Raw genomic sequence first — 14,978 nt, forward strand, 5'->3', positions numbered from 1 at the left:
GCCAGGCACGGAAAGACAAACATCACATGTTCTCACTTATTTATGGGATCTAAAAATCAAAATAATTTAACTCATGGCCATAGAGAGTAGGAGGATGGTTACCAGAGGCTTGGAAGTGTTGTGGGTTGATGGGTGAGAGGTGGGGATGGTTAATGGGTAAAAAATATATATTTAGAAAGAATGAGGCTGGGTGCGGTGACTCATGCCTGTAATCTCATCACTTTGGGAGGCTGAGGTGGGTGGATCACCTGAGGTCAGGCGTTTGAGACCAGTCTGACCAACATGGGGAAACCCTGTCTCTACTAAAAATACAAAAGTTAGCCGGGCATGGTGGCATGCACCTGTAATCTCAGCTACTTGGGAGGCTGAGGCAGTAGAATTGCTTGACCCAGAAGGTTGCCGTGAACCGAGATCCTGCCATTGCGTGAGATCCAGCATGGGCGACGAGCAAAACCCTGTCTCAAAAAAAAAAAGAATGAATAAGACATACTATTTGATTACACAAGAGAGTCAATAATAGCTTAATTCTATATTTAAAAATAACTAAAACAGTGTCATTGGATTGTTTGTAACACAAAGGGGATGGACACCCCATTCTCCATGATGTGATTGTTTCACATTGCATACCTGTATCAGCACATCTTATGTACTCCACAAGTATGTACACCTACTATGTACCCACCCACACACACACAAAAGACAGTCGTGGATAAGACGTTTATGGACAAATTAAATTTCTAAAGGAAAAAAAGAAATGTTGGAGGTTTTTAGTTATATCAGTGATTATCCGTTAAGACTTTTATTTTTAAATGATCTATTTCAGATAATTCTTGCAAAATGGTTGGAACAAGCAGCCAGGAACCTTGAATTAACTGATAAGGTAATACTGATTTAATTAACAGTAAAAAGACATTTTGCACACTCCCAACAGTATAATACGTTGTTTGGAACTGTCTGTAATCTTTTTTTAAAGGCAAATTGGCCAGAAAATGGACTCCAATTGGCAGAGATATTTTTTACAGCAGAAAAAACAGACGAGTTGGGATTGGCATCTTCCTGGCATTGGATTTCCTTGGTATGATGTGGAGAACAGATTTTTAGTAATGAAACAGTCAGTTTACCTGAAAGGGTTTGTCCACATGTATGTAAAGTATCTGGACATATATCTACTTCTTAAATTTTCAGTTTTTGTGTTCCTTTTTTTTGTTTTGTGCCTTTAAAATACATATGTAGGAAAAGTTGCTTTTTTTTTGTTTCTAATATTTCTGTTATAACTTCAACCAATTTTATTTATTTATTTATATATTTATTTGTTTATTATTTATTTTTGAGACAAGGTCTCACTCTGTTGTCCCAGCTGGAATGCAGTGGTGCAATCATAGTTCACTGCACCCTCAACTTTTGGGCTCAAGTGATCCTCCCACCTCAGCCTCCTGAGTAGCTGGGACTACAGGTGCGCATGACCATGCCCAACTAATTTTTGTAGTTTTTGTAAAGAAGGTGTTTTGCCATGTTACCCGGGCTGGTCTTGAACTCCTGGGCCCAGGCGATCCACCCACCTGGGCGTCCCAAAGTGCTGAGATTATAGGTGTGAGCTACTGTGCCCAGCCCTCTCAACCGGTTTTTTTTTTTTTTTTTTTTTTTTGAGATGGAATCTTGCCCTGTTGCCCAGGCTGGAATGCAGTGGTGCAGTCTCAGCTGGCTGCAGCCACCACCTCCCAGGTTCAGGCAATTCTCCTGCCTCAGCCTCCCATGTAGCTGAGACTGCAGGCACCACCACCATGCCTGGCTAATTTTTTTTTTGTATTTTTAGTAGAGATGGGGTTCCACCATGTTAGTCAGACTAGTCTTGAATTCCTGACCTCAGATGATCTGCCCTCCTCGTCTTCCCAAAGTGCTGGAATTGCAGGCATGAACCACTGCTCCTGGCCCCCTTCAACCTGTTTTAATGAACAGTTTTTCTCTATTGAACCAACCAAAAGGAGAACTATATAAACATTCTGCTAAGCGGTATAATTGGGATTTTCTGCATTAGCAGCATTTCACAATCCTTTGAAAAATTAGTTCTTAGCTGGGCATGGTGGCTCATGCCTATAATCCCAGCACTTTGGGAGGAATCCGAGGCGGGCGGATCATTTGAGGTCAGGAGATCAAGACCAGCCTGATTAACATGGTGAAACCCCGTCTCTAGTAAAAATACAAAAACAATTAGCCAGGCCTGGTGGTGGGTCCCTGTAGTCCCAGCTATTTGGGAACCTGCGGCAGGAGAATCGCTTAAACCTGGGAGGTGGAGGTTGCAGTAAGCCGAGACTGTGCCACTGCACTCCTGCCTGGGTGACAGAGCATGACTCTGTCTGTCCCCTCCCACCCCCCAAAAAAGAAAAATTAAGTCTTGATAGTACATTAGTATTAGTTTTTAAAGGTTGTATCTATCAAGTCACCTTTTCTGTATAAGAGCTTTTTCCTCTTGCTGTAAAACATGATTTTTATCTTTTCCCTGTTAACTTTTATCAATATTGAAGGTTCTGTTCTTTGTATATAATTTTAGGAAATGTTATGCCTTTATATCTGGTTATGATATATAATCTCTATAGATAGATGGGACACTGAGCACTATCTAAATGATGCCGTGTACTAAGTATACTTGGGTTCTGAAAAAGTATTATACTAATATTCTTAATTTTTCTATTTTTAAGAGAAAGAAAATTTCTTTCAAATTCTGATCTATACTAATTTAGTTAAAATACTACAAAATTTAGAGCATAAGTTGGTTTAAACTTGCAGGTTTCCTCTTATGTGCATAACCAGGGTTATTTCTTATTTTATCTGAAATAATTCTGATTCTATTTTTCTCTCACACTTTTATTTTATAGTTAACAACTTTAACACTTTTGTTTTAGAAGGATTATCAGAACACAGAGGAAGTATGTCAGCTGAGAACTTTAGTAAATAACTTGAAAGAGTTGATCACATTGCATAGGAAGTACAACTGCAAATTAGCCCTCTGTGATTTTGAGAAGGTAAAGTCCAGGGTCATAGGATTTATTTTGTATGTCAAGTTATGGGTGGAGTCTGTATTTATGCCATCTTTCTTTCCTTTGGCATCCAGGAAAATACAACCACCATAGTGTTCCGAATGTTTGATAAAGTGCTGGCCCCAGAGCTGATTCCCTCCGTCCTAGAGAGGTTTGTAAGAGTTTACATGAGAGAACATGACTTGCAAGAGGAGGAACTTCTGTTGCTGTATATAGAGGTAACTTTTCCTTTAGACCTAGTCTTATTTCTTGGATCTGTGCAGTGCAGCACTGCAGTAAATATTTAATTCTTTAAGGAATGTCATATGCTTTATCAGTAGGACTCATGCAGCAGATTGAATTGGTTAAAAATGTGTGTTAATTCTGCTACTAATCATCTTGAGCAGAGTGGGGATACATTAGGACTGTGAACCCAGAAAATCTGAGACAGGGCTCAGTTAATTTAGGGAGTTTATTTTGCCAAAGTTGAGGACGCGCCCATGACACAGCCTCAGGAAGTCCTGAAGACATGTGCCCAAGGTGGTCTGGGCACAGTTTGGTTTTATATATTTTAGGGAGAGACATGAGACATCCGTCAGCATATGTAAGAAGTACATTGGTTCGATCTGGAAAGGTGGGACAACTTGAAGCAAAGGCAGGAAGGCTCCAAGCGGGAGGGAGCTTCCAGGTCACAGGTGATACAAAATGTTAAAATTCTTTTGAGTTTCTGATTAGCCTTTCCAAAGGAGGCAGTCAGATAATGCAGCTATCTTAGTGAGCAGAGGGGTAACTTTGATAGAATGGGAGGCAGGTTTGCCCTAAGCAGTTTCCAGCCTGAGTTTTCCTTAGTGATTTTGGGGGCCCAAGATATTTCCCTTTCACAGTACTTTCTTCAAAGGGCTATTGTGAGATCACAGGAGCATGAGCTCAATAAATATTAGCAATTATTTCTTGTGGACATTATTAATGTGCTACAGTAATCTTATTTGTAGATTCTTCAAGAATATTTCATTCTTAAATTTTCTATACCATATAAAACTAAAGGCCCATTTTTTTTTTTGCAGTTTTGTATTTTTAGACCGTTATTCAACATTTATGACTAATTAGAATTTTTAGGGTTTTTTTCTTTTAACACATCTATCAAGGCCATGTAATACCTGTATCTAGCTTTATGTGACATTTTTTTTTTTTTTTTTTGAGACGGAGTCTCGCTCTGTCACCCAGGCTGGAGTGCAGTGGCGCGATCTCGCCTCACTGCAAGCTCCGCCTCCCGGGTTTACATCATTCTCCTGCCTCAGCCTCCCGAGTAGCTGGGACTACAGGCGCCCGCCACCTCGCCCGGCTAGTTTTTTGTACTTTTTAGTAGAGACGGGGTTTCACCATGTTAGCCAGGATGGTCTCGATCTCCTGACCTCGTGATCCGCCCGTCTCGGCCTCCCAAAGTGCTGGGATTACAGGCTTGAGCCACCACACCTGGCCTATGTGGCATTTTTTAATGGGAATTTTCAATTTTTAAAAAACATACATGTTTATCCCTTTTTAGGATTTACTGAATAGATGCAGTTCAAAGTCCACATCACTCTTTGAAACAGCATGGGAAGCAAAGGCCATGGCAGTAATAGGATGTTTATCTGACACGGACGTAAGTAAATAGTGACCATTCGTGTTTCCCTTTTGAGCATTAAGTCTTTTCTGAAAACTTTTTTCTGTTCATAAAAGCAACATATATATGTTTTTGTTTGAGATGAGTCTGGCTGTGTCGCCCAGGCTGGAATGCAGTGACATGATCATGGTTCACTACAGCCTCAACCTCCCTGGCTCAAGCAATCCTCCCACCTCGGCCTTCTAAGTAGTTAGGACCATAGGGGCGTGCCACTACATCCCGCTAATTTTTGTATTTTTTGTAGAGACAGGGTTTCCCAGGCTGGTCTTGAACTCCTGGGCTCAAGTGATCTGCCCACTTTGTTCTCCTAAAGTGTCTGTTTTATTTAATTACAGAAAATAAAAAGTGAATGTTTACTCATTTCCACCCCCAGGGTAACCTCCATGGACAGTTGTATGCATATCTTTGCAGGCTTTTCTGTGGTTATGCAAACATGGAGACTTTTCTTTTTCAGTTATTGCCTGCAATGTGAGACATTTTTTAATATGTTGTAATATGCCTTTATTTTAACTTCGCACTGTTATTACCACGATAAAAGAGAAGTAAAATAATGAAAACTTTTTAAACCAGAGACTAAGGCTGGACACAGTGGCTCATGCCTGTAATCCTAGCACTTTTGGAAGCCAAGGCAGACAGATCGCCTGACCTCAGGAATTTGAGACCTGCCTGGGCAACATGGTGAAACCCCGTCTCTACAAAAAATACAGAAATTAGCCAGGTGTGGTGGTGTTCACCGGTAGTCCAAGCTATTTGGGAGGCTGAGGCAGGAGAATTGCTTGAACCCAGGAGGTGGAGTTTGCAGTGAGCTGAGATTGCACCACTGCACTCCAGCCTGGGCAATGGGAACATGACCCTGTCTCAAAAAAGCAAAAAAACCCAGAGATTGTAAAGACCGTGGAAAGCAATAAAGCTGTATGTCTTAGCTTACAGCAGACAAAATACTCTTCTGAATTTTTCTGAATAGTCAAATTGTTCTCTGTATGTGAAAACTGAAGAAATAAATGGTTTTCCAGTGAGTAGATGAAATATTCTCAAACTACCATGTGGTTGATGTAAGACCTCTGCTGATTAGACTGTGCTGTTCACTTGCATGTAAACCTGAGGGCTGTTCCTTGTCCATGCGTGCATCTTTTTGTAGCTCATATTTGATGCTGTGCTCAAGATCATGTATGCGGCAGTGGTTCCTTGGAGTGCAGCTGTGGAGCAACTGGTGAAACAGCACCTGGAAATGGACCATCCCAAGTAAGATTACAGTCTACCAAACAATGTTTTGCGCTCTGGAGAAATGTTGTGTTTCGAGGTGACGTTCATTTATGTTTCTATATTGTTTACTGTGTTCTGTAGTACTTCATAAAAAAGATAAACCATGTTAATATGGATAAATTTGCTTTCAGAGTCAAGTTATTACAGGAAAGTTACAAACTAATGGAGATGAAAAAACTTTTACGAGGCTATGGAATAAGAGAGGTAAATCTCTTAAACAAGGAAATAATGGTGAGTACACTCTTTGAAGAGTCTTTTTTCTCTTTTCTTTCATTTCTAGGGCAACATGGGAAACTCAATGAGGATTTTATGTTCTAGGAGGCTGATAGAGCTAGGTTTTTCCACTACGTTTCTTTTGTTAGATATGATGTTAATAAGGTGTTCAGTTATTTATGAGAGTATTTTTTTTTTTGACATGGAGTTTCGCTGTTGTTGCCCAGGCTGGAGTGCAATGGTGCGATCTCAGCTCACTGCAACCTCCGCCTCCTGGGTTCAAGTGACTTTCCTGCCTCAGCCTCCCGACTAGTTGGGATTATAGGCATGCACCACCACGCCTGGCTAAATTTTTTTTGTGTTTTTAGTAGAGATGGGGTTTCTCCGTGTTGGTCAGGCTGGTCTTGAGCTCCTGACCTCAGATGATCTGCCCGCCTCGGCCTCCCATAGTGTTGGGATTACAGGTGCGAGCTACTGCACCTGGCCTTTTTATGAGAGTATTAAAGACACCAAATAGGCCAGGAGCAGTGGCTCACACCCATAATCCCAGCACTCTGGGAGCCCAAGGTGGGTGGATCATGAGGTCAAGAGATCAAGACCATCCTGGCCAACATGGTGAAACCCCGTCTCTACTAAAAATGCAAAAAAATTAGTAAGTTGTGGTGGCACATGCCTGTAGTCCCAGCTACTTGGGAGGCTGAGGGAGGAGAATCACTTGAACCCGGGAGGCGGAGGTGAGCTGAGATTGCGCCACTGCACTCTAGCCTGGCAACAGAGGGAGAGGAGACTGTCTTAAAAAAAAAAAAAAAAAGACACCAAATAGTAAATTAAGAAGTTATAGAAGAAAGAAGACAGGACTGTGGAATGATCAGAATATAAATCATGTTTTAATTTTTCATACAATTTAGTTTTTTGCTGCATTATTTTAATTTTTTGGCCACTTTGCTCTTATGAGCAAATGATTTCTTGGTTTTCTGTGAGTTTTATACCAAAGAAATGTTCATATTATCTGTTGCAGAGGGTGGTTAGATACATTCTCAAACAAGATGTCCCATCTTCTTTAGAAGATGCTTTAAAGGTGGCCCAAGCGTTTATGTTATCTGATGATGAGATCTACAGTCTAAGAATTATTGACTTGATTGATAGAGAACAGGTTTGTAAGTTTTATGTTGTCATTTCGTATGGCTTCTTTGTTTCTGTGTTGTTGTTTTTTTTTTTTTTTGAGACAGAGTCTCGCTCCATTGCCCAGGCTGGAATGCAGTGGCTGTGTTTCACCATGTTGGCCAGGCTGGTCTGAAACTCCCAACCTCAAGTAATCCACCCACCTCAGCCTCCCAAAGTGCTGAGATTACTGGTGTGAGCTACCGTACTCTGCCTATTGTGTTTTTAAATGTCATTATTTTTATATGATTCTATAATCATAGCAATGCCTAGGAATTAAATCTTCAGCATCTAGGATCGTATTTTACATTTATTTTATTGTTTTCCGTCATCAAAAATGGATTTTCAGCATCAGGATGGATAGCTGATGCATGCGGGGCTTAAAACGTGGTTGACAGGTTGATGGGCACAGCAAACCACCATGGCACATGTAACAAGCCTGCACTTTCTGCATTTGTATCCTGAAACTTAAAGTCACATAAAATAAAAATGGATTTTCAGATTATTAAAACATTGAACCATAATCTATTTTTCCAAATGATGTCTTTTCATCTTTAAATAGAAAAGAAAGAGGTAAGGCCACACGGTCCTTTGCAAATACCAGCTGTTTTTTCTTCCTTTCAAACCCTGTTTATAGGGTGAAGACTGTCTCCTTCTGTTGAAGTCTTTGCCTCCTGCTGAAGCTGAGAAAACTGCAGAAAGAGTCATCATATGGGCACGATTGGCATTACAAGAAGGGCCAGATCATTCTAAAGAGGTGACATTTTCACTAAGTAAAATATAAGTAAATCCAATTTTTATGGCTATTAATCAATAGGATAGAAAAGATGGACTTACACATATGAAGATCTGCCCTTCTCACTGCTTGGGTGGCCTAGTGAACACAATTCGTGGGTAAATTTACTGCTGGTTTAAAAAAAAAACAAAAAACAATTATGGCCGCCATGGGGTGGCTGCTTGAGTCCACAGAGAATGACCTGGGAGCTGCGGGTTAGCGGGTGTTTCTGAGTACCTGTTGTACAGGAAAGGTTTCTGTAATGCCTTGCAATATAAACAATGTTTCCTGTTATATAGGACATAATTATTGTCAAATAGTAATATCAGCTACAGAACCAATATACATCTATATAATCTTATAACATTGAAACTTAGAAATGGTTTTAAGAGAGTTTACTTTTGTGCAGATGAGGAATACTTGATTTTTCCAGGATAGTTGGATTCTGACTGATTTTTAATTTTTTCTTTTTTTTAATATTATATTTAGGAGATGAGGTCTTGGTGTGTTGCCCAGGTTGGTCTTGAACTCCTGAGTTTAAGTTCTCTTCTAGCCTTAGCCTTCCAAGTAGCTGAGTTTACAGGCATGTGCCACCATGCCCAACAGTTGGGTTTTTTTTCTTTTCTTTTCTATTTTGAGACAGAGTTTTGCTCTGTTGCTCAGGCTGGAGTGCAGTGACACGATCTCGGCTCACTGCAACCTCTGCCTCCCAGGTTTAAGCGATTCTCCTGCCTCAGCTGGTAGTAGCTGGGATTACAGGTGCCCACCACCACACCTGGGTAATTTATGTATTTTTACTAGAGACAGGTTTTACCATGTTGGCCAGGCTGGTCTCAAACCCCTGACACCAAGTGATCTGCCCATCTCGGCCTTCCAAAGTGCTAGGATTACATGTGTGAGCCACCACACCTGGCCAACAGTTGGGTTTTTAAACCCCTAAGGATAGATACCTCCCAACTTCTCTCTTCTCTCAGTCCATTTCAGTAATGTTTTTTCCTGTTGAAAAATGAAGTTGTTGTTTTTTTAAACACCTAATATTTACTATGCAATAGGTTAAGTTAAATAGCTATTTCTTGTTCATAACAAAGGTGTGAAGTAGTTCCTATTGTTGTCTCCTTATATATTAAGTTCGAAAACTAAAATATTAAGGTAAATGACTTTTTTCCAAGGTTGTTAGAAAGGGGCAGAACCTCAGCTCAAACTGTTTAATACCATAGTCTGTATTCTTAACTACCAGTTTGAATTACTCCCGTTATGAAACTGTTTGAATTTTTTTATTGGCGAGGCACTTACTAAACATTTTACATACATCATGTCTTTTAATTAAAGCATCTCCTTTTTTTCCTTCTCTTTTTTTTTTTTTTTTTTTTTTTGAGATGGAGTCTCACTCTGTCGCCCAGCCTGGAGTGCAGTGGCTGGATCTCGTCTCACTGCAAACTCCGCCTCCCGGGTTCACGCCATTCTCCTGCCTCAGCCTCCCGAGTAGCTGGGACTACAGGTGCTCGCCACCTCGCCCGGCTAGTTTTTTGTATTTTTTAGTAGAGACGGAGTTTCACCGTGTGAGAAAGGATGGTCTTGATCTCCGGACCTCATGATCCGCCCATCTCGGCCTCCCAAAGTGCTGGGATTACAGGCTTGAGCCACCGCGCCCGGCCTTTTCCTTCTCTTAAATTTTTTTTTTTAAATAATCACTGGAAGGTAGTGGTTATTATATTAGACTTCTGTTCTCTAGGCCATTTTTTAGACTTCTGTTCTTTTTAACTTTTCCAAATGTTTTTTGAAATAATAAATAACTCTAAAAGAGAATAAGGATCTGTTAATCATAATGTAGTTGAAAGATTATTTGGGAGAGTTGCATATTCTTTGGTATTTCTAAATCATATATCCAGGAGTTCATACTGGAGTTTTTCAGGTCTACCCTATGTAACGCTCATTAACGATCTATTTCTCAGCTGCCCAACTCCTCCATGATTGTTTTTTCTGCTTCTGTGGTTTTTGTGTATTTGTATATGTACTACTGAATTGGTCAGAAAAGGAACTAGATTTTGTTTCGCTTTATTTATTTATTTTTAGGGCAAAGCCTGGAGAACGTCTGTAGCGAAGACATCCGTGGACATTCTTAAGATACTATGTGACATTCAGAAAGGTAGCTTTTATTTCTGTTTTCTCATCTCAGTTTTGTTCCAAAGCTCATCCTCTTCAGAAAGAGGCATCAACGATAACTCTCACCACACCCACAGTTTTTCTGGTTCTGATTGTCTTTATTGATCTTACCCATTTTGCTTCATGAAAAGTCTTTCTTCCTTTATTCCTTTATCAGCAATGTAAGAATAGACGGATGCAAAATCAACCTATCATTTCTTTATATGTTCACTTACTGTTTAGTGCTAGACTAGATTTCCTTAGTGTCTCGCACTCATTGCTCATTTTTCTCATTTATTGGTTGCTTATGATGGTGGGGAGAAGCCATTTGAACTGAAAGTTAAATAAAACAGTTAAGAAAGTAACTTTCCAGGGAAAAAGAAGAAGCTACAATTTACTTCAGAAAAATAACTTTTTTGTAACTCATAAACTTCTGTTTTCTACCTCCTGAAAGAATAATTAGATTTTTTTCAAATTAGATCTCTTTTTGTACTTAGTTACTATATATTATCATCTGAGAAGAACTACTGAAGACTTGAGATGAGAGAACCAAAGCTAATTAAAATTTCTTCTCTTTAAAATTCTGATAATGTGAGAATTTGCATGTCTGCTATAACTTTTAAAAATTTAATTACAGACAATCTGCAGAAGAAGGACGAATGTGAAGAAATGTTGAAACTGTTTAAAGAGGTTGCTAGCTTACAGGTAAACATATCGAGCCATGTTAAACATTATTACTTGACCAGTCAGTGCATTTGTCTCTCCTTAAAGTTTTCTGCATGGCTGGGCGCGGTGGCTCACCCCTGTAATCCCAGCACTTTGGGAGGCTGAGGTGGGCGGATCACAAGGTCAGGAGATCGAGATCATCCTGGCTAACATGGTGAAACCCCGTCTCTACTAAAAATACAAAAATTTAGCCAGGTGTGATGGCACGCACCTGTAGTCCCAGCTGCTCAGGAGGCCGAGGCAGGAGAATCGCTTGAAACCAGGAGGCGGAGATTGCAGTGAGCCGAGATTGTGCCGCTGGACTCCAGCCTGGGTGACAGAGCAAGACTCCATCTCAAAAAAAAAAAAAAGTTTTTTGCACTAGCCTTTGGGGACTGGAGATACTGATTTTCCTTCTCTCTCTCTCAACAACTGTATTGAGATGTCATTTACATACCACATAATTCATCCATTTTATGCAATTCAATGATTTTTTTGGTATGTTGTATTATTAATTTTTTTTAATTTTTATTTATTTTTGAGACAAAGTCTCACTCTGTTGCCCATGCTGGAGTGCTGTGGCACAATCTCAGCTCACTGCAGATTCTGCCTCCTGGGTTCAAGAGATTCTCCTGCCTCAGCCTCTCAAGTAGCTGAGACTCCAGGTGTGCGCCACCACACCTAGCTAGTTTTTATTTTTTTTTTTTGTTTTTTTGTTTTTTGTTTGAGACAGAGTCTTGCTCTGTCGCCCGGGCTGGAGTGCAGTGGCCGGATCTCAGCTCACTGCAAGCTCCGCCTCCCGGGTTCACGCCATTCTCCTGCCTCAGCCTCCCGAGTAGCTGGGACTACAGGCGCCCACCACCGCGCCCGGCTAATTTTTTGTATTTTTTAGTAGAGACGGGGTTTCACCGTGTTAACCAGGATGGTCTCGATCTCCTGACCTCGTGATCCGCCCGTCTCGGCCTCCCAAAGTGCTGGGATTACAGGCTTGAGCCACCGCGCCCGGCCTAGTTTTTATATTTTTAGAAGAAACGGGGTTTTGCCATGTTTGCCAGGCTGGTTTCAAACTCCTGGCCTCAAGCGATTTGCCTGCCTCAGCCTCCCAAAGTATTGGGATTATAGGCGTGAGTCCCCGTGCCTGGATGCATTATTAATTTTTAATTTTGCTAAAATACTTATAACAAAATTTTCCATGTTAACAGTTATTTTGTTTGTAATTCAGTGGTGTTAATTACATTCGCAGTGTTGTGCGGCCATCACCTCTATCTACTTTTTCATCACCCTGAGCAGAAACTCTAGCCGTGAAACAATGATTCTCCTTTCCTCTCTTCCGCCAGCCCCTGGTTATCTCTACTTTCTGTCACTGTGAATTTGCTTATTCTAGCTATTTCATATAAGTGGAATCATACAATTAAGCATGTAAAGGAGTCCTATGACCCAAAAATTTGAGACCTGCTGTAAATAGCTTTTTCTGTGAAAAGCATCTGGAGGCTGGGCACAGTGGCTTATGCCTATAATCCCAACGCTTTGGGAGAATGAGGCTGGAGGATCACTTGAGCTCAGGAGTTTGAGACTAGCCTGGGCAACATAGTGAGACCTTGTCTCTACTAAAAATAACAAAAATTAGCTGGGCGTGGTGATGTGTGCCTGTAGACCCAGCTACTTTGGAGGCTGAAGCGAGAGGATGGTGTGAGACTAGGAGGCGGAGGCTACAGGAGCTGTGTTTATACCACTGCACTCCAGCCTGGGCAACAGAGTGAAACCCTGCCTAAAAATAAGTGAATGAATGGATGGATGAAAACAACTGGGAACTACTTGGCCGAGGTAGGGAGGGGAGGAGGGCACAGGTCGAAAAACTACCCATCAGGTACTATGCTGGGTGATGGGATCAGTTGTGCTTCAAGCCTCAGCATCACACAATATACCCAGGTGTACCCCTGAATCTAAAGTAAAAGTTAAAATTATTTTTTAAAAAACCAAAAAACTATAGATTAAATAGACTTGGGACTTTGTCTTGCTTACCTTTGCTACAGGAGAACTTTGAGGTCTTTCTTTCATTTGAAGATTATAGCAATCGTTCCCTGGTAGCAGATCTCCGTGAGCAGCACATTAAAGCTCACGAAGTTGCACAGGTGAAACACAAACCCAGGAGCACCCCAGAGCCCATAGCTGCTGAGATGCGGAACCCAAGCATGGAATCAAAGCTGCACAGACAGGCACTGGCCCTGCAGGTGTCCAAGCAAGAGCTGGAGGCAGAGCTGACCTTGAGAGCCTTAAAAGACGGGAACATCAAAACAGCACTGAAAAAATGCAGGTGACATTCCAGGTCCCTGAATTGCATAGCTTCTCTGAAAGTAAATTGCTGCTAGGCGCAGTGGCTCACGCCTGTAATCCCAGCACTTTAGGAGGCTGAGGCGGGTGGATCACAAGGTCAGGAGATCGAGACCATCCTGGCTAACATAGTGAAACCCTGTCTCTACTAAAAATACAAAAAATTAGCCAGGCGTGGTGGAACGTGCCTACAGCCCCAGCTACTAGGGAGGCTGAGTCAGGATTGTGGCAGGTTGCAGTGAGCCAAGATCGCACCACCACACTCCAGCCTGAGCGACAGAGCGAGACTCCGTCTCAAAAAAAAAAAAAAGAAAGAAAGTAACAATTGCCTGATTTCTTTCTTCAGTCATAAGGGGAGGGCCAGTAACACTCTTTTTTCACAGAAGCGATTCTTGATTTCTCACCCTCAGAGCGTATTTTGGGCCTCAGTGTCAGAAAGTAGTAGCATAAAAGGCAAGTAAGCAATACTGCAGAGTTAGGTAACATAACCATTAAGTTTAGGTTACTGTGCACTTCAGCAGCGAACGGTATCCTTAGTCATTTGAAAAACAGGCTGGGGCCAGGTGTGGCGACTCACGCCTGTAATCCCAGCACTTTGGGAGTCCGAGGCGGGTGGATCACTTGAGGTCAGGAGTTCAAGACCAGCCTGGGCAACATGGTGAAACCCTGTCTCTACTAAAAATACAACTATTAGCTGGGTGTGGTGGTGGGCACCTGTAATCCCAGCTACTTGGGAGGATGAGGCAGGAGAATCGCTTGAACCTGGGAGGTGGAGGTTGCAGTGAGCCGAGATCGTGCCATTGCACTCCAGCCTGGGCGACAGAGTGAGACTCAGTCTCAGAAAAAGAAAAACAGGCTGGGCGCAGTGATTCACACCTGTAATCCCAGCAATTTGGGAGGCCAAGGCAGGAGGATTACTTCAGCCCAGGAGTTTAGAGACCAGCCTGGGCGACATAGTGAGAACTCCTTTCTACAAAAAAAAATTTAAAAATTAGCCAAGTGTGGTGGCACACACCTGTAGTCTCAGCTACTTGGGAGGCTGAAGTGGGAAGACTGCTTGACCCTGGAGGTTGAGGCTACAGTGAGCCATGATTGTGCCACTGCACTCCTGCCTAGGCGGTAGGGCTAGACCCTGTCTCAAAATAACAAAGGAAAGAAAAGAAAAACTACACTATATACCATGAGAACATTTAAAAGACATTTAATGTGTTGATGGTGGTGGTGATATATTAATCCAAGAAAGGCACATGCGTTTACTTTCAGTGTGAGTTGTAACTACCAATACTTTCTTTCTTCCAAAGAGACTTGTTTAAGTATCACTGCAATGCTGATACTGGGAAATTGCTGTTTCTGACGTGTCAGAAGCTTTGTCAGATGTTGGCTGATAATGTCCCAATGACAGTGCCTGTGGGACTGAGTCTTCCTTCCGTGATACATGATCTAGCATGCCAAGCTGCCACCATTTGCAGTCCAGGTGACAAGATTTATAAAATACGTAGTTTTATATTCTCTGGTTCATTTCACACTTGTCTCCCAAATGCTGTCTCTTTACAATTGGGCATCATGGTTATCAGACTAGAGATAGTATCTGCGTTTTACAAAGGGATGCTTATAATTGATTCTCTTTGAGGATTATTGTTTGGAAGCATTCAAAATATGAACAATGTCATTTCTGACTGTTGACATTACTTTCGTAGGATTATGAAATTCC

The 14,978-nt window shown here is 41.5% G+C and overlaps 1 protein-coding gene across 2 annotated transcripts in view; it reads left to right on the forward strand.

Annotated features, from left to right (window-relative positions):
• The window catches only part of KNTC1 (kinetochore associated 1), a 101,486-nt gene that overhangs the window by 43,336 nt on the left and 43,172 nt on the right, over positions 1 to 14,978 (forward strand). For both annotated transcript variants that reach the window (XM_015151761.3, XM_077955571.1), the window contains exons 23-35: positions 824 to 880; positions 974 to 1,075; positions 2,901 to 3,020; positions 3,110 to 3,253; positions 4,558 to 4,656; positions 5,816 to 5,919; positions 6,072 to 6,171; positions 7,172 to 7,306; positions 7,952 to 8,071; positions 10,163 to 10,235; positions 10,869 to 10,936; positions 12,970 to 13,250; positions 14,569 to 14,741. In XM_015151761.3, coding sequence (XP_015007247.3) covers positions 824 to 880; positions 974 to 1,075; positions 2,901 to 3,020; positions 3,110 to 3,253; positions 4,558 to 4,656; positions 5,816 to 5,919; positions 6,072 to 6,171; positions 7,172 to 7,306; positions 7,952 to 8,071; positions 10,163 to 10,235; positions 10,869 to 10,936; positions 12,970 to 13,250; positions 14,569 to 14,741 — 1,576 coding nt within the window. The remainder of the gene's footprint in view (positions 1 to 823; positions 881 to 973; positions 1,076 to 2,900; positions 3,021 to 3,109; positions 3,254 to 4,557; positions 4,657 to 5,815; positions 5,920 to 6,071; positions 6,172 to 7,171; positions 7,307 to 7,951; positions 8,072 to 10,162; positions 10,236 to 10,868; positions 10,937 to 12,969; positions 13,251 to 14,568; positions 14,742 to 14,978) is intronic.

This window comes from Macaca mulatta, chromosome 11 (genome assembly GCF_049350105.2).
Source record: "Macaca mulatta isolate MMU2019108-1 chromosome 11, T2T-MMU8v2.0, whole genome shotgun sequence".
NCBI classification, from domain to species: Eukaryota; Metazoa; Chordata; class Mammalia; order Primates; family Cercopithecidae; genus Macaca; species Macaca mulatta.